This window comes from Ptychodera flava, unplaced genomic scaffold (genome assembly GCF_041260155.1).
Source record: "Ptychodera flava strain L36383 unplaced genomic scaffold, AS_Pfla_20210202 Scaffold_97__1_contigs__length_338755_pilon, whole genome shotgun sequence".
Classification (NCBI taxonomy): Eukaryota; Metazoa; Hemichordata; class Enteropneusta; family Ptychoderidae; genus Ptychodera; species Ptychodera flava.
Window position 1 is genome coordinate 213,530 of NW_027248419.1, and position 26,689 is coordinate 240,218.

The following is a 26,689-nucleotide window of genomic DNA, read 5'->3' on the forward strand; positions in this document are numbered from 1 at the left end:
CATCAAATCAGATGAGTAACCCTTGGACACTTACAGACTTATGACGTTGCAGCTGTAGATGCTGAGAGGACCAATTTTATAGTTATGAGATTTACAAGGCATTAGCCAGGTACACATTAACTGTTAACTTATCTTGAAATATTTGTCTACAAAATATTCAGTTTAAAACTTTAAGACATTCTATAAAGTTTAGTCAGTTTTAATAACGGTGAATTTCATATTTCTGTGTTTAACATGTACATCTGGTAATAATATTGAAGAGGAATGATCTGGATAGAATTCATTTTTCAGAAATTATTTTATTACGTTATTATATGTTGTATCTATCAATTACAATTGTATATCATACATTATTAAGCTTGTACATAAACATCCTTTTTTAAATTTTACTCAGCTCTGGTCAGGCTTGATGCAATATAAGTTACTGTGCTGCATGGTACACCGTAATGAAGTTTTAAACCATTTTACAGTTTAGAAGCTATAATTACCTTAAGGACTGGGGAGTATAGGAGAAGAAATCTGGTACACAATATGTTATCCATGTTCATGACCTCTTCATAACCTCACATCCTTGTACTTCCTTTGATACAAATCTATCAATTTGGTTAAAAACAATACAAAAACTCTATGCCTCTTGCCTGTATTCTCTTGACATAGGACTGCATTACTCTTGCAACTCATTTTTAACTAAAATTGTTGTGTCTCTGAGACCATAATGCAGACTTTTTGCACTACATACCACCAGAAGTACGACTGTGAGGTCATGCATGGGTCATGAAAATGGTCAATTGCAACACAAGTAATATAAGGTTAGGACTGGCTAGACCTTACGCCACAAGTGTAATCAGCCAAGGGATAACCATCAGAAACAGATTTGTTGTCAGTTAAGAGATTCATTCAATCAGTCAATCATTTCAACATAAAGGCTATTTGTTTGACCTCTGACACACCACCTGACCCTGACTTTGTAACACTGAACACACTTGAAATTGCCAAGTTTGAATTTTTCAGTGCATCATTAGTGCACATGGTAATAATCAAAGGTTAAAATTTCAGTCAACTGAGAATGCTACCAGTACAATGGTAATGGAGAGGTCATGCAACCAGCCTATTATTATCTCTCTAACACTACATCGTTTTTTTTAAGGTTCAAGAGAAATCACGTACTTTTAGTTCTAAAGAAGAGTCAACAAGATTCAGATTCAATTATTGATTTTATTATTTTTCAATTTGTTTACTCTGTGATTTTGCCATGTAATTTTAAACAAAAATGTGATGTACTTTTTTACATTTCTTGAGTCAGAAAAAGAAAGAACAAAAAAATGTGTGTTTGAGAATGAATGTGAAATCAGAGTGTGAGTTGGATGTGAAAGAATTGGGAGTGAGTAGACAACAAAACACATCCTCATGGTGTAACAGTTAACACACTTGTCACTTGTCATAAGAGATCAGGGTGCAAATCCCAGTGGGGATTAAGAAAAAGTTCCACTCCTCCAGTGAATGGATGCTTGTCTGCATGTAACTGTCTGTCAATTTCTGTGTTTGTATCTGTGCGTGTCTGCTTTGTTTGTCTGCCTTGTTTTTTCTGTCTTAGCAGCATGCATGCCTGATCATGTTTGCATATATGTATGTGCATACACATGCCATACTTATCAGGTAAACTCTAAATTGAGTGCTAAGTCTAATAATGGGACTGAGATGGCTATATGGAAGATGTTATGGATTTAATTTCATGCAAAAAATGGATAATTTACACTGGGACAAAATTTATTTCTTCATTTAACAAATTGTACGCTGTTTATTGCTTGTGAATTGATTTATTTATCTTAAGCATGTCAGGCTGGCATTTCCCTTTCTGCCGAGTGCAGTTTGGCCTAATAGTATGCTATTCTGTGTCTTGCTGTACTTATCATATGTTGGATTGGTGTTCTGACCATTGTATGATCTAACTTTGCAAAAAATGTTCTCTACTACATCCTGATTGACAATTCCAGGCATGATTGATGCCCTGGAAATAGTTTCAGCTTATATTCACACAAATTGGATAACCCTAAAAGCAGTGATTTCATATCAAAGTAGAGTTTGGCAGATATGAAATGTTTACTTTCCTCAGACAACCTCCATTTGTCTAGGAAAGACATAAAGTCCTTGCAGTCTTGAAGTCGAGTGTATGACATGTCTCTTACAGGTGTCTTTATAGAATTAAAAATGACAGAGTTTGCTTGTATGAGTCAAAGTGTCCATGGAAGCACCCAGACAGGTGACATCTGATCCATTCTTCTACACTGTTGTCTCATGTATGCCTGTTGTGGTGTTATCAAGAAAGAAACCAGGTAAGTTACCTGTACTTCCATTGTTGCTATGCGATAAGTCAAGCCCTGTTGACCCTATAACACTGAGACTGTTAACTTTATATATGCATATCTATTGTTTACATAAAACCCTAATAACAATGGTCTGCTCTTCAGATCTTGTGACACAAAGCTTCATTTAGCTCACAGTGGATGGAGAAACTGTGTATAGCTTTGGAGCTCTCCCCCCCCCCCCCCCCCCACACACACACACATTGAGAAGCCCTACAGAAATAGTTTTTTCTCTTCGATTTGTTTGTGAAAACGCATAACTTGTGGTTTGCAAAATGACTTGTATTTGATAACCATCCCTAAGGAGACATGGATGTTATAACTATGCTTTCCGATCCCTCCCTTTAACAAACATTCTTTCAGGTGTGTGTGTGTGTGTGTGTGTCCAAATTCATAATAAGCAGATGTAAATTCTACTTGAAATATATTGGGTACATTTACCATTCATTAATATCTCCTTTTTACAACACAGCTATTTTAAGCAGTGAAAAGAAAACTTAAAGAAAAATTTACCTGCATAACAAAGAGCATTTTTGTGTCAAGGACATCCTCTCCCAAGAGATTTCTCATTTTTGATTGCGCTGTCAGGTTAAAGTGCTCTTCTGTCAATCGCTCATGGATGACCAGTGAATTTGAAGATTGATCGGCGTCGTATGATTCATATCAGTGTCTTGTAATGTCTTTCCAGACTCTCTATTCTTTTCAATGTTATTTCAGATCTTTTTATGTTGTGCTAAAATAGAAAGGAGAAAGTAAAACATGGCTTAGAACAACAAGATGTCATTGACAGGAAATCTGGAAGTTAATTGACAGCAGGAAATCTTGACACTAGGAGGTAGGTGAACTGTATCATTACTTACCCTTTACTTTGTGGACTCTAGATAGGAGGTGTTATGCTGATGTCATTTATCAAAGTTTAAGGATGTAAGATCAGTAAAATTGAAAGTAATGACATTTCTTAAAATGTCGATCTTTGGATTCTCCTTGTAAGTATAATTAAAATCTGTGATAAAATATGGGAGTCACCACACTCGTTATACAAGACCATAAATTTTGCCATTCATCAGAAAAGTGCCGAGTCGCTATTTTTTCACCAATGTATCTTCTATGGACGAAATAATTCAATGCCATTTATCTTAAAATTTAGTGTGGCGACCATATCATTTTTTTGATCACTGTTATTTATTTCTTTTGACTGAGCTTTGTGCAGATTTTCATGAAGATGACAATAGTAGAAGTTGCTTTTTTTGGAGTGAATCGATCTTTGGATGTGCAACTTTATAAGCATTTTAACCAGGACGATCACTCCACTTTGTCTATGCGTGTCCGTATTCTTGAAAAAATATACCATCCAACCAACAGCCCCACACTTAGTTCACCATTCCGTAGACAGAGAGAATACCACTGGATTAGACAGTTAGGTACCGCAATGCCTTATGGTTGTAATGACAACATCAAAGATATAGGCAATCTCTCAAGTCCTGGTTGTTCAGAAGTGAATGTGATGGGCCTATTTGAGTCTTCTGTCCGTAGAAGACGTAGTCATGGACATAGGCGTTACCATCGGCCTAAATTGGATACATCTACCTCCAACTGCCATGACACATTTCATGAACTGCTTCTTTTATTACAGAAGCCTTTAGGTCTCCATCACATTCGTACTTCATTATTTGCTCTTTCCATCAAGGACTTGAGAAGGTTGCATGCCTATGCATTGGGATTGTCTTTGACAGATCCGAACAAACAACCGTACAGACTGGTCAGTATTATTGCTGATATTGCACTATACAGACTATACAAGCCTGTTCGTGCTGAACCTATGACTGATGATCATCGTCATTTCATACATCTTCCATTTAATAACAAAGGAATTGATGCCATTAATATCAGCAATATACTTCACAACAAAAAGGTTACATCAACTATACCTGTATACTTTAAGAACCAGTCTGTACCTATTCTGTCATATCAATACACCAAGACAATCTCCAATAAAATATTCAATTACAATAAGGCATTGCGGCACTTAAAAATTGATGAATTCCTTCAAACACCAGCATCCTGTGACTGCTCTACATCTCCCTTCAAATATTCTCCAGTTGGCCATGTCATCAGTGGTGATCTGAACTTGGTTGAACATCATCACCTTCGTAAGATATTATCTTGTGGACCCAAGTTCAGAGAACCTCGCAGGATCAACTGGAACCATAATTTTAAGATCGTTATGGACTCTGTTGAAGAATATGCCAGGAAATGGGCTAAAAGGGAGGATGTAGAGTTGGACACACTGTCAGAATGGGTCAAATCTGTGAGGAAAATAGTTCGTGGCCGTATTGGTCGACTAAGATCACATGTTTGCAGAAGACCCTATTCTGTATTTAAAGATCCTGATGCTGTTAAGTGTTTGAATGATATCCATGACAAATATGTTGTCGTTCCTGCTGATAAAGCTGCCAATAACATTGTATTTGTCTGTAAGAAGTATTATTTTGAATGTCTTATAGACGAACTTGGTGTAATTAAGAACTCCACCAACTCCACTTACAGACAATCAATGTTCAGCAAATCTGAAATTTTGACAAACCATAAGTCATTCATGGATAATTTTAAGGTGGTTGGAAAGGCTAGAGCGTCAGTTATAAATTTCAACAAAACTATTAAAATATAAAAGTAGTCAACATTCTCTGTGGAATAAAAAAAACTAGACATTTGGGCACAAAGGCATTGCAGAGTTATAGCCTGTTAAAACTTCTGAAAAACTGACCAAATAAGAAGAAGTTGGGGAGTCCTTAGTGTATTAACTATGGTAGAGGTCCCCTAGCTTTTAATAAAATGTTTGAAAAGGGAAAGTCATTATTTGCTGTTTTTCAGGAAAGTTTGACAAGGCGGTGCTGGCATTCAGAGTGAGTGACTGCTATTGTAAATGCATTTTTAGATTCTTTGAGTGTCAAAGAGGTGTCAAAAGTGAGATTAACCAAAAAAACTGCTCTATGACTTCAAAAGAGGGGTGCAAATATGGCTTGTTTTCAACATTTTTGACAGAATAACAGTTTTCCTACATAATTGTATACCAATTTAATCCAACTTTGAAATGAGATATGGACATGGAATTTTTACAGCCTATTAACAAGATTACAGATAAGATTTGTACGGCACAATTTTCCTGTATTTGAAGTACTTTTGAAAAATCACATTTTGAAATTTGAAAGAATTTTTAATAATTTTTTGATATATAAACCCATGTAAAATCATAAAAACAAATTTTATTTACAAATCCTGCCATACAAATCTTACAATAAATAGTGTCAACATATTTATAACTAATTTGGTAATATTTATACTATCCAATTATTATTAAATTCAAATATGTAAAAAAAATATGAAAAATTAAATTTTAATATTTACTGGTGTCATATTTCAAAATCATGGCTGCAAATATACAATTTTTATATTCTTTGAAAAAAATATTAACTAAGGGAGTTATCCTGAAAATTTGAACTAAATATCTTTATTCTAACACTTGAAACTTGACATTAACTCTGAGAAAAGAATTGGTGCAAAAATAGCCTTTCCAACCACCTTAATGTTACAATAAAGGATGACCATTATAAGCTGCCTAGCTTATACTGGATACCAAAGCTCCACAAAACACCTTACAAAGCTAGGTTTATCGCAGGATCTTCAAAATGTTCAACAACAGAGTTATTGAGATAATGACTTCTGTTCTTTGTACTGTTAAACGGGGACTTCAAGCATACTGTGATGTTGTCTTTTCTCGGAGTGGTATAAATCAAATGTGGATATTAAAAAATTCAAAGGAACTCTTGGAAAATTTGAAATCAAGATCTGTTCAAAAATAACATCTATTAAAACTTTCGATTTTTCCACATTGTATACCACAATACCACATAATAAATTGAAAGAACGCTTGAAAAACATCATCAACCAAGCATTTTTCTACAAAAACGGTTCACGCCGTTACAAATATGTAGGTATTAGGGTATAATTCTACATATTTTGTTAAAAATACTACTAACGCTAAAGTGTTTTTATACCGAGAAAGACATTATCAGTATGCTTGATTTCCTCATGGACAACATATTTGTAGAATTTGGAGGACACATTTCCAACAGTGTATAGGAATTCCTATGGGCACTAACTGTGCTCCCTTGCTTGCAGACTTATTTCTGTTCTCATATGAGGCAGAATTTATCCAGAACTTAATTAAACAGAAAAGGTCTCTGTAGCTCGAACTTTCAATCTAACATATAGATACATAGACGATGTTATTTCTATGAATAACTCTGAATTCAGTAAATATCTCGCTATGATTTATCCTCCAGAATTGGAGATTAAGGAAACTACAGAAACGCCTTTTCTGCTTCATATCTGGACATTTTACTTAATTTGACTCTAATGGTCACCTTTCTACTAGGCTATATGACAAGAGAGATGATTTCAACTTTAGTATCATCAATTTTCCACACCTCATAAGTAATATTCCACTCTCACCAGCTTATGGGTATACATTTCCCAGCTTATTCGTATGCTAGAGCATGCAGTTCATATGGTGATTTTGTAGAGAGACATGGCCATCTCTCTTACAAACTATTAAAACAAGGTTACACCAGAGCAAGACTTGTCTCTACATTCAAACGCTTTTTTGGCAGGTATCGCAAGCTGGTAGATAAATACAATATCTCTCTTCGACAAATGATCACTGATGGCATCGGTGACATTGGGCCTTAGTTAGCGACCACTACCTATCTGACTTATAGATTGATATATGGCGGGTGCCACATGTGGGGCAGGATGCGCTTACTATTTTCGAAACACCTGACATCACTTCTTGGTCTTTTGGCCAGAGGTCCATATATCTTTCTTTCATGATTTTGACTTTGTTTGTGTACCGTCTATTTACTGTCTGTTCTGTGCTGTTTTGTGTCTATGTTTACAACTATTGTCTTACAATTTTGACCTAGTGTTATTGGATTATGGATTGGTATGATTGCAATTATTTCCAGCAATTCTCAATGTAATCCTATGGGAATGGACAAAGTCCACTCACGTGTACCGCTCATACATCCTTAATAATTGTGTGTTTTTAACCTATGTTGTAAACAACATGTTACCACTGACAGAATTCTGAATATTCCTCTGAAAACAAGTTAAATAATCACTTAGAATGTTTGCGTAGGGGTAGTGTGTAGTGACTTATATGTGTAAATACCTTTAGATCCATTACAAAGATCATTTTCCTTCCAGTCCAATGATTTCTGGTGGTGAAGTGATTTTCTGTGGCTTTTGCATCTTCAGTAGTTTCCCCATCTTTGAAGTGAAGCTTAACAAATCCACGATTGCTCTCGCCACCATCACAGCAAGCCCAGTAGACACTAAGGACGAAATATGACAAGTAAGAATCACAGTAAGGTTAATCATCAGATAAGAGTTCTTGTTAAAGGTCAATCAGCCATAACTTTTGGTCACTTTTGTTATTATTTTCTTCCATGTATCAACTGCAGTTTCTGGTTCAAATTGCTGAAAGATGATGAAATACCCTGTATTAAGTTTAAACAAAGCCAGTACATGTGTGCGTACAGTAAGTATTGTTATAGGTAGCAACATTTTTACTTTCAGACTTGAATTTGTTTTTTGAGGCCAAATACAGTGATCAAATAAAATCATGCATATGGTCCCCACCCTAATTTTAAGATAAACAGCATTGAATTATTTTGCCCATAGAAAAGGAATTGGTGGTAAAATGCTGACTCAGCACTTTGTCTCGTAGATGTTGAAATTCATGGTCTTGGTAACTCAAAACACGTGCAGTGACCCCTGTATTTTATTACCCATTTTGATCACACTTACAAAGAAGAATCTACAATTTAGAGAACTGACAATGCTTTCAACTTCATGCTCATACATTCTAAAGTGATCATAGAATGTAAGTGTGCAACCTATTTGAAATCCTTGTGAGGAATAATGTTTACAAAGAAAACTTCTGAACAGACAGAAATTCAACAATTTTGACAAAATGAATGCAACATCATGACCTTAGTGTGAATGGGTAAAATAAGATCATCACTAATCTACATTTAGAGTCAGTTCAAAAGAATCTGGATCGGCGTATGTCATAAGATTGTTAGAAAAAAATGGTCAAAAGTTACAGCTACTGAGGCTTTAAAATATAAAAATTAACAACTTACTGGAAATTTGCTCTCAAAAGCATATGGACACCCTCCCAAAACACTCTATACAATGTTGCCGGGGGGCACTCCTTTGTAGGGAAGTGGGCAATTGGGTATCTGAACCCACCATCTCCAATGAACACAAACTAAGTACTAGTACAGGGTTGCCGTTTCAACTTTGACTCTCCTATTGAAACAAAAGTTAGAAATAAAAAAAAAATCAGATTTGAAAGAAATAACCATTTTTACCACAAGGCACGACAGGACACACACCCATGCAAACGAATGGCAACATTGCCTAGCTGTCAAGTTCCGTTCAAAACACAACAGCAGAATGACAGAATATTTGAAATATAATTGTTTTACTTGTTTACAAATCAGCATTACCAGTTTTATCATTGAAATTTGGTGCAGAAGATACTATACTCCCTCACCTTACAAATATCTTTGATGACCATCAATACCAACCTTTCATCATTATGTTCATGTCCTCATAAGAATCTCCTAAGGAAACAAAGCCAACAAGCTTTGATTTCCCATCACTTTTTACCATTTGCAAGTCCTCCTGTAATATTTCGATAAAAATATTGCCAGTGAACATAAAAGCCTTAACACTACACTCTCTTGTCATTACCTATGGTTGCTTATTATTTTACTTTAAAGTCCTTTACAGTAGTTCCATTGCCGAGCTCATTTTTGACATTATTTTGGTTATTTTAGTTTCTTTCAAAATATTATTGATGTTGTTCTGCAAACTGAAATATGCATAATCTCCTGTTATAACAATACAACTCTCACCCTGTGCATGGTTATAATGTCTTGATTCTACAATAAAACAATTTTTGGTACATGCCAAAAATTAAATGATGGAAGTAATTATGCATTATGTCCATGTACAGAGGGTGAGTTGACCTTTGACAACCAGTGATTGTGCTCATTTCAATGAGTAGAACAATACAAATAATATTTCACAAGAAACTGAAATAAGTGAAATAATGACAAAATGAGCAACTTTGTCCCTTTAATATAAATCATACCATTGTAACATATCAGTACAAAGCCAGGGCATCCCTTACCAAATCTGCTGACCGGAAAGTGCCCGGTATGTGGCGGTATCTGCCCGGAAAGTGCCCGGTTTGTGCCTGGTATTATTGCCCGGTTTGCGGCCAGTTATGGCCAAAAACGGTCTAAACCGGGCGCCCGTTCAGTGCTTGTGTAAAAAAATAAAGTTTATAATGGTGACTGGAAGATGACCGGTTACCAAATCTGTTGACCGGAAAGTGCCCGGTATGTGCCCGGTTTGTGCCTGGTATGTGCCCGGTTTGTGCCTGGTGCCCCTTTTCACTGCCTGGAAAGTGCCCGTTTTAGTGTTTACTTTGATTTTTTAGCAAACACAAGTGACCGTAAACTGAACGTTTTTGACCGGAATGCGACCGGCATTAGGACTATTAGTTTTTTTTTTAACCAACTTTTATGACTGGAAAGCGACCGGCATTATGACTTAGCTATTTTTAACGGACATTTATGCCCGGTTTATGCCTGGATTGCAAATGAAATAGAATTTCTTTATTTTTTATGACAGGTTTGCGCCTGGTTTGTAAGTGAAATTGAATTTGACCATTTGGGAATGCCCGATTTATGCCCGGATTGCAAATGAAACAGAATTTTACTCTTTAAGTGACCGGTTTGTGCCTGGTTTGTGAATGAAATTGACTTTGACCATTTGGGAATGCCCGATTTATGCCCGGATTGCAAATGAAACAGAATTTTACTCTTTAAGTGACCGATTTGTGCCTGGTTTGTGAATGAAATTGAATTTGACCATTTGGGAATGCCCGATTTATGCCCGGATTGCAATGAAACAGAATTTTACTCTTTAAGTGACCGGTTTGTGCCTGGTTTGTGAATGAAATTGATTTTGACCGTTTGGGAATGCCCGGTTTATGCCTGGATTGCAAATGAAACAGAATTTGAGTATTTTTTATGACCAGTTTGTGCCTGGTTTGTGAATGAAATAGAATTTGATCATTTCGGAATGCCTGGGAATGGCTGGTGCAAATGAAATGGAATTTGACTCTTAATAGGTGACTGCTTTGCACCTGGTTTTCAAATAAAATAAAATTTGAATATTTTCCCTTACTGAAGATTATTTCTACAGCAAGTTTGCAGCAAATACGCAGCAAGCATAGCTTGCAGGAAGGAGTTGCAGAAGTTTACAGCTAGCTATGACCCTCCCGCAAACCCTTAGATCATTGCAGCCAATTTGCAGTAAACGGCTAAGTTGCTGCAAATTTGCTGCAAACAAGATTATTGCTGCAAATATGCAGCAACACATGCTGGACATATTGCCAACTATTGCATTCCAAGGGAGTACAGTGAACCATTGCAGTTTGTGACAGTTCATACTCAAGAAAACAAAACTGACGTTTCATTTATATTTTATATTTATGTATTTTTATAACAGACAATGCACATATAAATTATAATAACTGGTAGATAATGTACAGCTTTTAAAGCACAGTTCAGCTGGTTACATCGACAACTGAACTTTTCGGAAAACAAATTTTTAAATCAGGGACTTGTCTGTCTTGCAAGTTAAACCCTGTATTTTCTGTGAATGATACCAAAATGCAAGCAGTTTCGAACGAAATGTGCGTCTGATCATGCTGATGATCTGTGTAAGGACGCGTAGACTTTTGTTACTGCAAATCTGTACCATAAAAGTAACGAGAGATGAGAACTTTTCAATGTAGAAACATGCCCCAAGTAAATGTCAATGTTGGTATTAGCATACCTCCATGGTATAAGCAAGGACCCGCTACTACCTTAGCACTGCGTACAGGTCTGTGTGTTCCCGGCGTTACACGGCCTGTAACGCCGGGAACACACAGACCTGTACGCAGGGCTACTACTACCTCAGAGCAGGGCCGTGCTTCAAGCAGAATACGGTACGTGCGTCCCGACGTGCGTACAGTGCCCTATGTACAGTCTGTGTCCCGTCATCGTGAACAAATCTCGCCTTCTGATGACATTGATGTGAAGGCTTTTGTCCATGTTTTCAGCGATAGAGTTAGATTGCCGAGCACAAATTTGAGGGTTTAGGATTACACTCCATTCTGAGCCGCTGTACGAAAATCCAATATGCTACCTCGCTAACTTTCAACGCGTCCTAAGCCAGCTATGAGCAGCGAGCGTGAGCAGCCCAGCCGACATGTTGTAAACACACGAGGTCACTCACGCGTGGAGGTCTGGTTCATCAAGATCAGTTCGCGCATTGATATTGATTCTTTGTGCTGAAAGAAATTTTACTCTCTTTTGAGTCTTTCTATGGTAAAAGTATCCATTTTCATTAAACTTATAAATTAAGTTCTATATCAAGTATGAAACATAACGGATTGGTGCAGATGTAGAGTCAACTCCAGCGTTTCAAAACGGGACTACATTATCAATCGCGTAATAATTTATAGATCGCACTTCCGTGAACGTCATGAGGCTTGATCAGCGCGAAGTTAGATTTTAGTACCGTCGGCTGTGTACTTGTGATCAGGGAGTTATCTAGTGGACAATTTCGTGATCTTTCTATGGAATCGCCAGTCAAATGATGTCATATTGTTGCAAAAACGTGTATACAGTACCAGGGACAGACAAACGGAAGTTCTAAATTTGTGAACGCGAACAGCAGTAAAGATGCCGACTATATTTTCTATGTACACACGGCCCGGAGAGACCTGCCTATGGCGCGTATTCCATGCCAAAATTAATACCTTACATTTTGAGCCAAACTTCATTCAACTCTCGCTCAGTGCGACCCAACTGTGGCCACCTTCATTCAACTCTCGCTCAGTGCGACCCAACTGTGGCCACCTTCATTCGGCTCTCGCTCAATGCGATTCAACTCTCGCTCAGTGCGACCCAACTGTGGCCACCTTCATTCGGCTCTCGCTCAGTGCGACCCAACTGTGGCCACCTTCATTCGGCTCTCGCTCAGTGCGACCCAACTGTGGCCACCTTCATTCCGCTCTCGCTCAATGCGATTCAACTCTCGCTCAGTGCGACCAAACTGTGGCCACCTTCATTCGGCTCTCGCTCAGTGCGACCCAACTGTGGCCACCTTCATTCGGCTCTCGCTCAGTGCGACCCAACTGTGGCCACCTTCATTCGGCTCTCGCTCAATGCGATTCAACTCTCGCTCAGTGCGACCCAACTGTGGCCACCTTCATTCGGCTCTCGCTCAGTGCGACCCGACTGTGGCCACCCGGCTCTCGCTCAGTGCGACCCAACTGTGGCCGAATTCATTCGGCTCTCGCTCAGTGCGAACCAACTGTGGCCAACTTCATTTAACTATCGCCCAATTCCATCCAATATTGTCGCCAACCTATCCAACTTTCACGAAACTCAATGCGACTCGTAACTTCGGAAACAGCTTTCAAAGCAATATCTTTGGTACTATGATTCTATTATAATTAACAGACAATATTCATATCATTAAAAAAATGGGTCATCTAATATTATGAAGTTTAAGGACATTTTGAATGAGAAGACTTACACAGTAGGCCTACAGTTGGTTAGGGAAATAGTACATTGAGAATAAAATTACTGTAAAGGGGAGAAAAATCAAAAAATCAAAACAGAATTAGAAACTCTGTTAAATACAACGGGTATGGGAAGAATGACATCATTTTATCTTAGACTAATAATCGGTATTAAATATTTAAGCACTAAAGCACACCCAGCAACAGTATACATCGAGATTTTGACCAATTCACGACATATGCACGAGTGATAGCGAGAGCATAAAATAATAATAATAATAATAATAATAATAATTTTGTTTGCTTGTAAATGGAGAATTTACATCACATTTGTGGTAATAAAAATGTAATACAAAAATAAGTTAAATTTTTTCTAAAAGGGATCTAGTCGAAATTGAGCGGTATACCGTCGCTTGGTTTAATGTATTGCTATTGGAAACAATATTTGCGCGAACGAACTCCTAATCCATTGAAGACAACAGAATTATTTATATAGCTAGACGACGTGATAACAAGAACTTTGTTGGAACTGTAAATCTGGACTTCCGCAACAGACTTTTGGGTTGAATATTTGGATCCCCCAGGACAATGACAGAAAACATATGAATATATTAATGACGTCATGTGACGTCACTATGATGCCCTGTGACGTCTCGTGTAGTATGGCAAAGTTGGTCACTTTAATGATGGGTTGGCTGCCATGAACCACATTCTGGCACGGTCAATTTGAAGTAAAATCAGAGTCGATAACTATAACATAGAATCACCTTCACATAAGTAAAGTAAATGCAATGGACTCTAAATCACGTGTGATTTGTTTCAACTCAAAAGTGTCTTCATTTGAATCGCATGCTGTGGCGCCCATTTCAAAAATGGTTCGCCCCAACCAAGCCCCCCCAAACACGGAATATCCCCCGACACGAATGCGTTCAGCTCAAAAAGCAAGACGAATGCAGAGTCATCAAATGAGTTGAGCTTCAAAGGTAATCTAGGGAGCATGATTCAAACGAGTCGCGGCGGAAAGCGAATGCATTACACGAGTCGCATTGAGTTTCTTGAAAGTTGGATAGGTTGGCGACAATATTGGATGGAATTGGGCGATAGTTAAATGAAGTTGTGGCCACAGTTGGGTCGCACTGAGCGAGAGCCGAATGAAGTCGGCCACAGTTGGGTCGCACTGAGCGAGAGCCGAATGAAGGTGGCCACAGTTGGGTCGCACTGAGTGAGAGCCGAATGAAGGTGGCCACAGTTGGGTCGCACTGAGCCAGAGTTGAATCGCACTGAGCGAGAGCCGAATGAAGGTGGCCACAGTTGGGTCGCGCTGAGCGAGAGCCGAATGAAGGTGGCCACAGTTGGGTCGCACTGAGCGAGAGTTTTGAATCGCATTGAGCGAGAGCCGAATGAAGGTGGCCACAGTTGGGTCGCGCTGAGCGAGAGCTGAATGAAGGTGGCCACAGTTGGGTCGCGCTGAGCGAGAGCCGAATGAAGGTGGCCACAGTTGGGTCGCACTGAGGGAGAGTTGAATCGCATTGAGCGAGAGCCGAATGAAGGTGGCCACAGTTGGGTCGCACTGAGCGAGAGTTGAATTGCATTGAGCGAGAGCCGAATGAAGGTGGCCACAGTTGGGTCGCACTGAGCGAGAGTTGAATGAAGTTTGGCTCAAAATGTAAGGTATTAATTTTGGCATGGATTACGCGCCATACCCTGCCATTACCACAGGCGTACGGAATGTTTCCTAGATCGTCGTCGGATGGGAAGTGACTGACACTGTACTGTGAGGCCGAAGGCCGAACCTCGGTAGTGTATAAGAAGGGAAGGTATGACTCGAAAAACCGACCGGTGGCCCATAACAAATGTAATAAAGCATTTACCTCAAAAAAAATACATCGACCGGTCGGAAATACCTTCAAACTTTCAAATCTTTACTCTGGTTATAGAATTCTTCCAACGGCGATCTAGGAAACATTCCGTACGCCTGTGGCCATTACCGGGAATCGTCTGTGAGCCGTTCACAAATGTAAGTTAATGTACCGTCCGTCTGTACGTCGCTATTATCCTTGTATTGCTATGTTTACCTACAGATAAATTTTCATTGAGTATTGATTCATGCTGAATTCACTTTCGTTTCACAACTGATACTTACAGTGATAGCTGTGGAAATGCAGCTATCTGTTGGTGGGTAGCATGTGTCGCTATGCGGGTAATCAAAACGTCAAACGGGGGGGTGGGGGGGGGGTGTTGACCTTTTGATGACCCACATAGCGACGCACGCTAGCCCATCCCACCAACAGTAAGCTTCGTTTCCACAGCTATTACAGTATAGTGCTGAGATTTTTGCAGATTGTCACCATCGTGTATGCAATAAACAACATACGCGAGCTGTCAGCTGTTGGACATTTTGATCATTATTAATTTAATAACAATCATAAATATTTATGCATTTTTCTACTTCAATTTTTCAACATTTTTTGTCTCATTTTCAAATAACAATTGATTTATTTCATCAATTGCGATGTTTACAATGTTTGGTCAAACGGTAAAGACTTACACTCTTCCCTGAACGATTTGTATTTTTCAGAATGCATTGCCGGTGCTAGGACAAGAAATTCAGAGAACAGAAAGCCAAATTGCAGCCTTTGACAGTAATGTAAATGTTACATGAAACTTCTTGGGTCAAAAGAAAATCTCTTGAAGACACTTATGTGGCATGAAATGAACGTGGCATATAAAATAAATCATACCACAATTTAAATTTAAACTTTTTTTCTCTGTTGTCTTTTTATACGTATGAAACAATAACTTTATTTGCGCTGACCATTGTTTCTTGTGAAGCTGGTATTTCAGAGCTTAGTTGGATAAAACACATCTTGTGCTGTCCACAATCTTAAGATTTGTCAGGTTTTCATTCTTAACTGTGTCACTGACATTAGCCATGTCTACACAGGTGATTTTACAACATCTGTGTACATATCTGTCACTGATCTGAACTTATTATATTGTTGCAGAAGATAAAATGATGAAACTTGTACAATACAAGAAATTTTGCTGTCGCTTAATTTTGTTGCTTTTTTTGTTTTCAGTATCTCTCATCTATTTAATAATGTATTTAGTTTTCTTTCTGTTGCTGAAATTAGTAAAAGTTTATTCCGGAGCTGACTACTATGGAATCATGCCAACTTAATCTTATGAAGGAAATTTTGCGTGTGTAGTTTCAGCAAAGGTGCAGTAACATGCAAAATAATTTGCCGGGCGCTTTCCAGTCATAGGAAAAAAACGGGCATAAAACGGGCACCAGTTTCTTTTCCATTACCAGGCACTTTCCGGTCACCAACAAAAAAACGGGCATAAGCCGTGCGCGCCGTTTTATGACCGTTTTTGGCCATAACCAGGCACTTTCCGGTCATAAAAACGGGCATAAAACGGGCGCCATTTTGTTTTCCAATACCAGGCACTTTCGGTCACCAAAGCAAAACCGGGCATAAGCCGTGCGCCCATTTTCTGACCGTTTTTGGCCATAACCAGGCACTTTCGGGTCATAAAAACGGGCATAAAACAGGCTCCATTTTTGTTTTTCAATACCAGGCACTTTCCGGTCACCAACGCAAAACCGAACATAAGCCGTGCGCCCGTTTTCTGACCGTTTTTGGCCATAACCGGGCACTTTCCGGTCATATAAAAAAAACGGGCATAAAACGGGCGCCATTTTTGTTTTCCAATACCAGGCACTTTCCGGTCACCAACGCAAAACCGGGCATAAGCCGTGCGCCCGTTTTCTGACCGTTTTTGGCCATAACCGGGCACTTTCTGGTCACAGAAACAAATGGATGACCGTTTTATGACCGTTTTGGGATGCACGCTTGCTATGTGCAGTCTTAATTTATAAATCATCAGGCAATTTTCCTTGAAAATATTGTAGAGATGCATTTTTTATTCAATTCACAATAGAGATATCTCCACTTTTTCCTGGTTTACAAAAATGTTGTAGATTAACATTTACTAGTCTAAAATTCTCTCCTATCGATCTCACTTGTATGGAAAACTATTTACTTTGTGAACAGTGTGTGCATGTTACCTGAATAGCCATTTCGTCAAAGCAAAGTCCTCCATACCAGTTAATATCCTTCAGACCTACTCTGTCTGCAGCGTCGATTAAACCTTTCACCGACTCAAAATTCCAACCTGTCAAACAAACAAAAGATTTTGTCTGTAATTGTACTGTGTGATATTTATAATCATGACATATCATTTGCAAGGTTTGCTCATTAACAGACATACCAGACTTTGTATATTTCTAGGTAGTTTAAAATAGTACTTATATTCATACCTGGCTGTTTTGGGTTCATATTCTTTTTGTAGACCAGAGTTCTCTTGCTTGGTAAAATAAGGACCCTCGCTAGTTCATCATATGCATGCTGACTTCTTGCATAGATATTCAGACACAAACGAATTATGCTGATAAACAAAAGAATAAATTAATTTCAGATTTATTACTGAGAAATATAATTTTCAAACCACACTATACATGATTTATTTTAGAGATTATTTTAACATTTGGTAATGTATACCAGGGGGAGCTACAACTGTCTGTCTACAGGTCTGTATGCATGCATGTCCATCCAATGTGAAACTTGAGATAAGATAATTTAAAACGAGGGTCTCAAAAAAAAGACTAAAATTACTGTACGCAGTAGCTGTGTCTTCAAACTCTTGTGTTCTGCCATGACAGCTAGCCTATATGGTCCCAGACTCCTAGTGTTTGCTTTTATTAAATTCTATCTTGTTTTGCATGAGGGTTCCAAACTGATATTTACATATTCCCAGTTACAATAAATACTCACCGAGGATGCCATCTATGTCCTTTCACACTTTTTTGCTTTAGACATTGCTGTTGCTGTTTGAAAAGAATCTTCATATCATTCCCAAGTTTATTTATCTTCGATCATTTTGAACATTTCTTCAAAGTCATCATTATCATTGTGGTCAAATTCTAGAAATTCCTCTTCAATCTTTTGATGCATGAGTTTTTCCCTTGCTTCTGCTTTTCTCCACAACTTTTGCTGTTCTTTCAGGGACTGTATTAGCTCTTGTCTCTTCATCGTTTTGAAATGTCTGCGCCCGTTGACATCATAGTGAGCACATGCCTTGCGTTTTGATTTCGGAGTCAGTACTTTCTTCAATTTCGCACACTGTGAACACCAGTCAGATTTTGCTGTCACTCTCTCTTACAAAAGAGTTCACAATTTTTGCTTCTGAGTTTTGTTATATCCTTGCCTGAAACATTCCATAGTTTTCTTGTGCAGCTTGAAGTAAGTTCTGTGGACTCAATTCCAGGACAGAAGAGTGAGATGGAGTTGAACGTTGACTTTCCTACCACGCTTGTTCAGTAATGAATGCCATCCTTTCATGTCATTGTTCTGTCCGGATAGAACATTGAGAATGACTGCACACAATTCGATGTGACTTGCTACAAATGTTGATCACACCAAGACATATTATCAGTGGGAACCATTTAGGGATGACATGAAAGATAGTTTGCTAATTTGCATATTTAATGAACTTTCCTAATTAGGGATATACATTTGAATTGACTGGACCAAAGTTAATGAAACTTGCTACATACATTGAAGCTACTATGATTCAATTATTGAAAGTCATTAAGCATTTTTACTTCAGCCAATGCCTAATTTGCATATTTAATGAACTTCCTAATTAGGGATATATATCTGAATTGACTGGACCAAACTTTGTGAAACTTGCTACATATATTGAAGATTCTATGATGCAACATTATTGAAAATCATTAAGCACTTTTACTGCAGCCAATTCCTTATTTAATGAACTTTCCTAATCAGGGATATTTATCTGCATTGACTAGACCTCAGTTGACGCAACTTGCTATAACGATACTATGATACAACATTATGGAAAGTCATTAGGCATTTTTTCTTCAGCCAATTCCTAATTTGCATTTTCAATGATCTTTTCTAATTAGGGATATATACTGGCATTTACTGGACCAAAGTTTGCAAAACAGTGCTATGTACATCGATGATTATCAATAACAATATTAACAATATTGAAAGTTATTTCACACTTTCATGTTTGCCAATTTATAATTTGCATATCTAATGAACTTTCAAAGTTTGGTTTAAACACGTGAGCATTTTCAGTTCATATCTGGTTAATTAAAAAACACCCTTTTAAAATGGCTGGTCAAACAGATTTGATAGTATTGTAGGCATTGTTTGCTATGTTACTTGCCTTGCATGACAACTTGGTTTGTTTTGATTTCAACAGAACTGTTTCTTTCTCTGGAAATGTTGAGTGTAATGTTCAGAGTGGCGCATCACAACATTTGCTGCAATCATGTAAGGAATCTACACAAGACACATCCAAGCTTGTTCAAAGTGGACGGTAATGTGTGCTTTATCAACATTGTAACTTACAGTATCTGTGACTTAAACTAGAAAAAATGTTGATGTTTTCCTGTGCCCATATACTAACGTTTCTTGCATGTAGTTTGAAAGCACTCATATGCCATGTCTCAGCTAATGAGGGGTGTGTATTCTTGATGTGTCTTACAAATAATAAACGTACATGATTTTGCCTTTTTTCTAATTGAAACATGATCACTTTTTGTCAGACCCCTTAACAGACCTGGTGACTGAACACTGCATACACCTTAGTCCCTGGACTGACATTTCATTCCCATAGTCACAGTGGTGTATAAATTGCACAACTGTAAACAGTACTTACAGGCCTGATACCTATATGTTAACAAGGCCTTCTGTTCTGATCTTTGTCTGTTGCACGTATGCCCTGTAATCAGCCTGTAGTTTTCTAGCCGTGATATTTTGTTTATGCTATTTTGTACATTGCTAAACTTACTACAAGTATAATACTGTACCTCACACATGCAGAATATATGGTTCAGTACATGTACATATGGCAAAGTATGATATGTTCCTTTGTGATTATTTTTTATCAAGTCGTGTAAGATGTCCTAGAAGTTTATCAGAGTCATTCATGGTCCCATTTGAGTAAGATTTATATTTTTCCTAATTCTCTATGTCATCCTAGCCTATCGTATTGAAAATGAATGTGCTGTTTATTTTATATTGAATACTGACTATTTTCATGAATAAAAAGAGCTGAGATCCCTTTTTCATTTTGCATGCTTTTCATCACATATAAAATAAGCATAGACATAATCTGAGCCTGAAGTGAATTCAAGTGATAGTGATGATGATACTGAGGACCATGAGCCAAGTTTTGATATTTCTATTGTGTAAGTAAATACTTACATTTGTAAAGTTAATACATAAGAGCAATACCAGTTCCCAATTATGAAGTGTGTGCCCTTCCCAAATCACTTGTTCCCAGTGCATTTGTAAATTACTAGAAAACACTTTTTCCCTGTTAGAGTTTTGTCTACTATGTCACCTTCCTCAAAGGATAAATTAGACACTTTTTGTCCTTTATCCCTATATTATGGGTTATCCTAACATTTGGTTTGAGACTTTCCAAGCTGTCTTAAAGTCTCCAGCAATGTTTCAGTTGTTTTTCATTTACCTTTTTCTCAGGATTGATGGTATGGAAGTTTTTCCTGCCATGATCAAGTGATGATGATGTTGTGGAAGATGGTGATACATCTGATGATGATGAAGAAATACCGTAGAAGATGACACAGATGATATACAACTGCCAGGTCTACAAAGAGTTCATACCGAGGGAGCCCTTCTTGACGACAGAACATGTCTTGTCTTCCTGGAGCAACTCCTTATCTTCGGCAAAAAAGTAATATTGGCCATATCTGTGCTGTCAAATCCTCTAATGGTGTGATTTCACCTACTTCATCGTTTGTCAATGGCTCAGCTTTATATCTAAAGTGAGTAAGTCTGTACCAACAATTGTCTTCTTATACTTGCACATAGAAATACTGTTGATTGCTTGTATTGAGGACCACCTATAACTGTACATATATACATGTATTCACATTACACTATTATAAGTCAGAGCTAGGATGTTCTTTGCCAGACTCAACAATATGATATGCCATATAATTCATATAGGGGTGTGGTTATTTTTTGAGTAGCCTTAATACATATTAATAGCATAGACGGGAATGTGACATTTTCAGCTAGTACACTACAGTGATGCATGGAGAAAGTAAATTAGTATTTTTACCAACTGCATTTACGTCAGTTTTTGTATATATTGAATGTTTTTATAATTTCTTACCACATGCAGACAAAATGTAACTAAAATATCAACATAAGCATGAGACTAGATTTGGATGATATGTTCTGTTGTAGGCATGTCCAGTTGGCCATCTTGAATATCAATGGTGTTCCCAACCCATCCTCAAAGGAGGCTCCATAGTGGTGATTTGTTGACATGTAGCCACTGCCATTCTACTCTCGGGGAAATAATTATGGCAAAACTACATGTAAGTGTTTGGCTGATATTTTATCACTAAAAATTTGTAGTCAGTCAACATATTACAAGATCCAAAGTACACACCATGTTCCTGCTACAGACGAATATTGGAGGCAGCATCAACAAGAGGTATTGCCGGTAAACTAATTTTGATGGCCAAGAACTTGTGATACTAAAACTTTTTATTAAGTATTGTCATTTAATTCAGGTCAAGTTTTGTTCCTTAATTTGCCATTGTATTTTGTTTTCCACCATTTTAATAAAGTACAAGCCCTTGTACACTGTTGATGAATAATCTATTTAGGAACATTATATATTCTGGTCAGAAGCAATGTTTTGGTATATATGTGTTTGACCAATCTCTTTCCTGCTCTGTGTCTAAAGGGGATGGACGAGTGGATTCGCCAGGGTTCTGTGACCAATATTGTTTGTACACAACGATGGAAGACACCAGCAAGAAGATCCTGTCTATAATAACGATTGACAAGAGGGCCACAGACAAAAAATCAACAAATTTAGAAAAGGCATGCTTTAAGTTACATGTAAGTCTTGATGCACTACACGTTAAGGATTAAATAAAAGAAGTGGTCACCGATGCCCATATGCAGATTACATCACTGATGAGTAAGAACACGACTGATATATTTTAGCTTTGACATGTAGATATGCTTATGTGAAGTAATCATTGTGCAAGTAGTAATTACAGTTATGGTCATGGAGATCTTGATTCAGCAAACAATAAAGGTTACACATGACAATACAAATGCAGCAATATCATAATAGTTTCATACATAAATTATGTATGAAACTATTATGATATTGCTGCATTTGTATTGTTCAATTATAAGTTTAAATAGAACTTCTTTCCTTGGCATTACAGAAATTTATAAAATCATGCATTCCCCTTTCTTACAGAGAATTCATATCCTGACATCAAACACTCATATGATATGTGGCATATTGTGGCCATGAATTTATGAAAGACGATTGTAAGGTTTGTGAGTTTTTCCTATGAAACCAATGCCTTTCCAGTGATGTAGAACTTAGTGGGCAAACAGCAAAAACAATCAGGTGTGAGCAAAATATGCTGGCTGTGAAATGTTTTCTGTAGTTCAGTAAACATTTTTTAACATTTTCTGGCAGCAACAGGTTCAGAAACCACCCGTACTTGTAACAGCCTATGACTTCATATTTGATGCTGTTGTAACAAACTTTTCTACATCCATGCTCTCCGTGTTATTGTCGTAATTTGTAATGTGTAGATTAGTCATCATCAATCTCCAGGCATTACACTAAGTTGATACTATACACATGACAATTGTAGTGCACAATCTGTGTAAAGACATGACTGCTTTTCAGCTTGTTGCAAAGACACGTACATTATATTATTGAAAATCATTCTTTGTCTTCAATATGCTGAAGAGGCACTCACATTTATTACATCATTAATTTGTCTCACCTGAACCACTCTGATATGTACAGCCGACATATATGATAAGATGCATATAACATGTATGAAAAAATACCGTCAATGACGCTGTACCTTCTCTATGTGTGGCCAGGTCAGGTAATTGGTTGTTGGCATGGAGTTATTGGTAAATACTTGATGATGTAGGAGCATGAGGTGAGATATGGACCCAAAGAACCCAAAAGATGATTAAATACATCAATCAAAAAAATTCTAAGCTACAGTATAAACTGCCTAAAGATAGTTCAATGTGGAAAAAAAGTTAAATAATTCAGAAATAAGAATTAACAGTCCAAAATAGTAATGATGCACTTCCCTACTGACCTGAGTGCATGTGAAATACACAACCTGGCATCTGTAAATTAAATGTATACCAAGTGATCATTTTAAGTCACTTTTAACTGTTTTTAATGGATTTCCAAAGAGTCCTGTGGAAATGATGAAAACGCTTATCTGGTCTTGTGTTTGTAAAACCTCATGGCTGATAATTGTCATAGTATTCGAAAAAAAAATTGAAAGTGAAGAAATTACTGTTTTTGATAGGCATATTTTCCTTGAAATACATGACCGTGTAAAGAATATATGCTAAAAGTGTTTAAGAGTAAATTTCTTTTCAAAAAATAATTTAATCTGTGACCAAAGGATTTTATTCTTTGAGTTTACAGATTCAAACATTGCAATTTGTTCAATCATCTTGTGCAGTGCAAAATTTATAAAATGACTGAAAATAAAAAAAATTGGCAGAATTACAGTCTTTGTGATGTAAAATCATGGGTTGACATCACGATAATTGTTAATCTGTTCGAAGTACTTTCTATAATTTAAAAAAATAAAGTTCATACAGAAACGGTAACATATATTGTCAGCAATGTAGTGTTAATTTGACTTTACATCAAATATGCCTTTGCTGGATACCAAATATGTAGGCGAAATATTAAAATCAGCCGTGTTCAGCAAAATCCACACAACAGCATTGATCCTTTTCTAATTTGATTTGATTTGCTTATGTTATCCTTGTATGACAATCAGTACAATATGGAACTTGAACACAACACAGTGAATAAGTATGCTGTAAATGAAATGGTGTGGCTGCATCCACATGCAGCATAAGAGTGCCTTTGTCTCTCACCCCTCATTTCCAGCCTGTCCCATCCCTGAAAAAATAGTTTGGTCTTATATTTATAATGTTAATAATTTCTGTATTTGTTAAAATGTGCGCATCTCAAAAACTTTTGATCATAAACATTTTCATTGCTTTTTTATAGCTGACCAGTCAGTTAACCTGTTTATTTTGAATATTTGCGCATTTTTTCTCAGTATTTGACATTTTCAGAATAGCTTCTTATTCATTTTGTCATTTTCTAAAAGTTAAATGCTCCTTTGTGTGGTCAAGCTTTCCACAAGCATCAAATGTGGTACTAGTCTGGTTCCCTGACCCATTTCCCCGGTAGAGGGCGTGGGGAAATATAGGGTCAGGTACCGGGTAGCCATCTTGAACAGAATTTTGTTCAAGATGGCGGAGGTTAGTCACCTGACAGAACATGTTACAACAAATATGGCTGCTACCATGAAAACGCCGGTCAAAATTCGACTGGATCAGAATTATGTTCGAACACTGGTATCCGAACCAAAAACATTGGCACACGAGACGGGAAACATAAACTGAAAGGATTAATCCAGAAGTACGGGGAAATAGAGGTGATTGAAGGCTGGCTGTGATATCGCAGCAGTACTTGTTGCGTGTATCGAACGCGCTAGGGTCATTGAGGTCATCGCCGACTGTGGCGTGACCCCAATGACCACAGCTAATTGAAAGCAAACTTTGTTGGAACTGTGAACGACGATTGATTTCGATGGATAAAATGGTGTCCGAATTTCGTGAAAAATGCCAGGCATCATGTCGACGTTCTAAAAGTATTAAGAGGTGTGCTAAATCACAGTGGCTAAATCATGGAGGTAGAAAGTCTTTCTTTCTACCTCCAAGGCTTTGTGGTACAAACAAGAAGTTGGTGTCAAGTGAGCCTGAAAGTGCGAAACCCAAGAAAGATGAGAAAAAGTTACAAGTGTTACTTTCATCCAATCACAGCTTGTTTTATTTTAACCCAATAGCGTCCATGTTTACATTAGCCGGTACCTGACCCTATATTTCCCCACGCCCTCTACCGGGGAAATGGGTCAGGGAACCAGACTAATGTTGTACTTCATATAGGAAGGTCTGCCTCTAGAGCTAGGGCGGGCATCATGAATAGTGTTTGTTAGTTATTTCCTCCACATAAACTTCTGATTGTACTGTAAACATTGAACATGGCCGACGTCCGATTTTCCTGTCTAAAACTTTCACTCATTTTCGTTAATATGACTCTGAAACTCCTAGAAACGATTGGGAAGAAAGAGTTATCTTGAAATATTGAGGTACTCGCCGATATTTTGCAAAGTTAAATGAGAAAAAATGCAAGGAAAATGCCGACAGGCTTACACAATGACCGTTTTCAGACTCAGAGGCATATGATCATCTGCAGATTATGCAACAGGCCCATATCACGTGAGGCCATGAGGGGATATCCACGCAACTCAGTACCAAACACTAGCGCACACAGGGTGAGCAAACACAAAGTGAGTACCCCTAACGTCAGCTCAGTAGTCTGTAATAGATCGTAGTCAACTAAGAACCTTGGAGAAAGGCTTACATGAACACTGTGGCTATGCCGCTAAGTCCCTTTTGATTTTTGTCACAGCTCAAAATCGTTCTCCTACACCTCAACCTGAACCATGAACACCCCCACCAGTTTATGATATGACCCATCACAATGGCATATAACGTCAACGGATCTTGACAGACGGAAGTATTGACAGACGGAAGTAGTTGACACCAGCATACTGGTTTTCAACTCTAATACCTTCTCTGTCTATAAATAGACACGAGAAGGTAAAAATCAGTGTTGTTTATTACATTTGTTCATGTATGGGTGATTATGGCTTGCTATAATCATTGTTAACGTCTGGAGGGACACGGGGGGAAGGGTTTAGACCTTGACATGTATGGGTCACCATGCGTCACCTACCCTACTACTTCTGGATGCATTTGAGACGTAACCTAATCTACCAACCGCCCCGATTACCGTTATCTCAACAAATTACATCACCCTTTCCACGTCATTATCCATGCGCACATCAGTGTGTTCAAAGCTATATTTCGTCCATTTCAACCTCTGCCACGCTCAAGTTCACATCGCAAAATTCCCGCCCACCCTCCGCAAAAAAAAAAAAAAAAAAAAAAAGGTGCCTCGCTGCAGGGTAGCAGCTCACAATAAAAGAATATTGTATCTCACTATTTTGATGGCTTTTTCACAATAAAGTTCCAGGGGGTACTGTCATGGGCCTGTAGCGGGCGCCCGGTAGCACGTTGCCTGACGCACGGTGCCAGGAGTCTGGTACCGCCGTCCAGGCCGCCATGACGCCTTGACGCCCCCGCCGTGACGGTACATACATAACCCCGGATTTCGGCCAAACACTTGCCTCCGTGTCGTTTCTTTGCGTTAATTCCATTTTTAAATCATTAGGCTGGGCAAATAGAATGCAAAGGGCTGCTGAAATGGACAACACACATTGTGAATCACTTTTGGTATTGCTGCCAAAAAGCATATGATATTGACAAATTTCTGGTAAGTTTTAATGATCGTTGATATATTTCATTGTTGA

The 26,689-nt window shown here is 37.9% G+C and overlaps 1 protein-coding gene and 1 long non-coding RNA gene across 2 annotated transcripts; one reads left to right on the forward strand and one right to left on the reverse strand.

Annotated features, from left to right (window-relative positions):
- Positions 1-1,195: 1,195 nt before the first annotated feature.
- Positions 1,196-18,428, reverse strand: LOC139129177 (uncharacterized). Its single transcript, XM_070694820.1, has 7 exons — positions 17,922-18,428; positions 17,408-17,535; positions 17,156-17,262; positions 8,570-9,116; positions 7,594-7,756; positions 2,877-3,096; positions 1,196-2,303 (listed from the first exon to the last, which is right to left on the reverse strand). Exons 1-4 carry the CDS (start codon positions 17,993-17,995, stop codon positions 9,009-9,011), a joined length of 417 nt encoding a protein of 138 aa, XP_070550921.1. The 5' UTR covers positions 17,996-18,428; the 3' UTR covers positions 1,196-2,303; positions 2,877-3,096; positions 7,594-7,756; positions 8,570-9,008.
- A 943-nt stretch (positions 18,429-19,371) lies between these two features.
- On the forward strand, positions 19,372-21,655 carry LOC139129179 (uncharacterized). Its single transcript, XR_011551539.1, has 4 exons — positions 19,372-19,497; positions 20,073-20,123; positions 20,667-20,971; positions 21,399-21,655. It is a non-coding gene; the product is annotated as an uncharacterized lncRNA (long non-coding RNA).
- Positions 21,656-26,689: the final 5,034 nt, after the last annotated feature.

Coding starts and splice junctions, on each gene's coding strand:
- LOC139129177 (XM_070694820.1), bottom strand. CDS start 17,995: ATGAAGATTCTTTTCAAACAGCAACAGCAATGTCTAAAGCAAAAAAGT. Junction 17,536..17,921: donor GGACATAGATGGCATCCTCG/GTGAGTATTTAT, acceptor TTTGTTTATCAG/CATAATTCGTTTGTGTCTGA. Junction 17,263..17,407: donor TATGAACCCAAAACAGCCAG/GTATGAATATAA, acceptor TTTGTTTGACAG/GTTGGAATTTTGAGTCGGTG.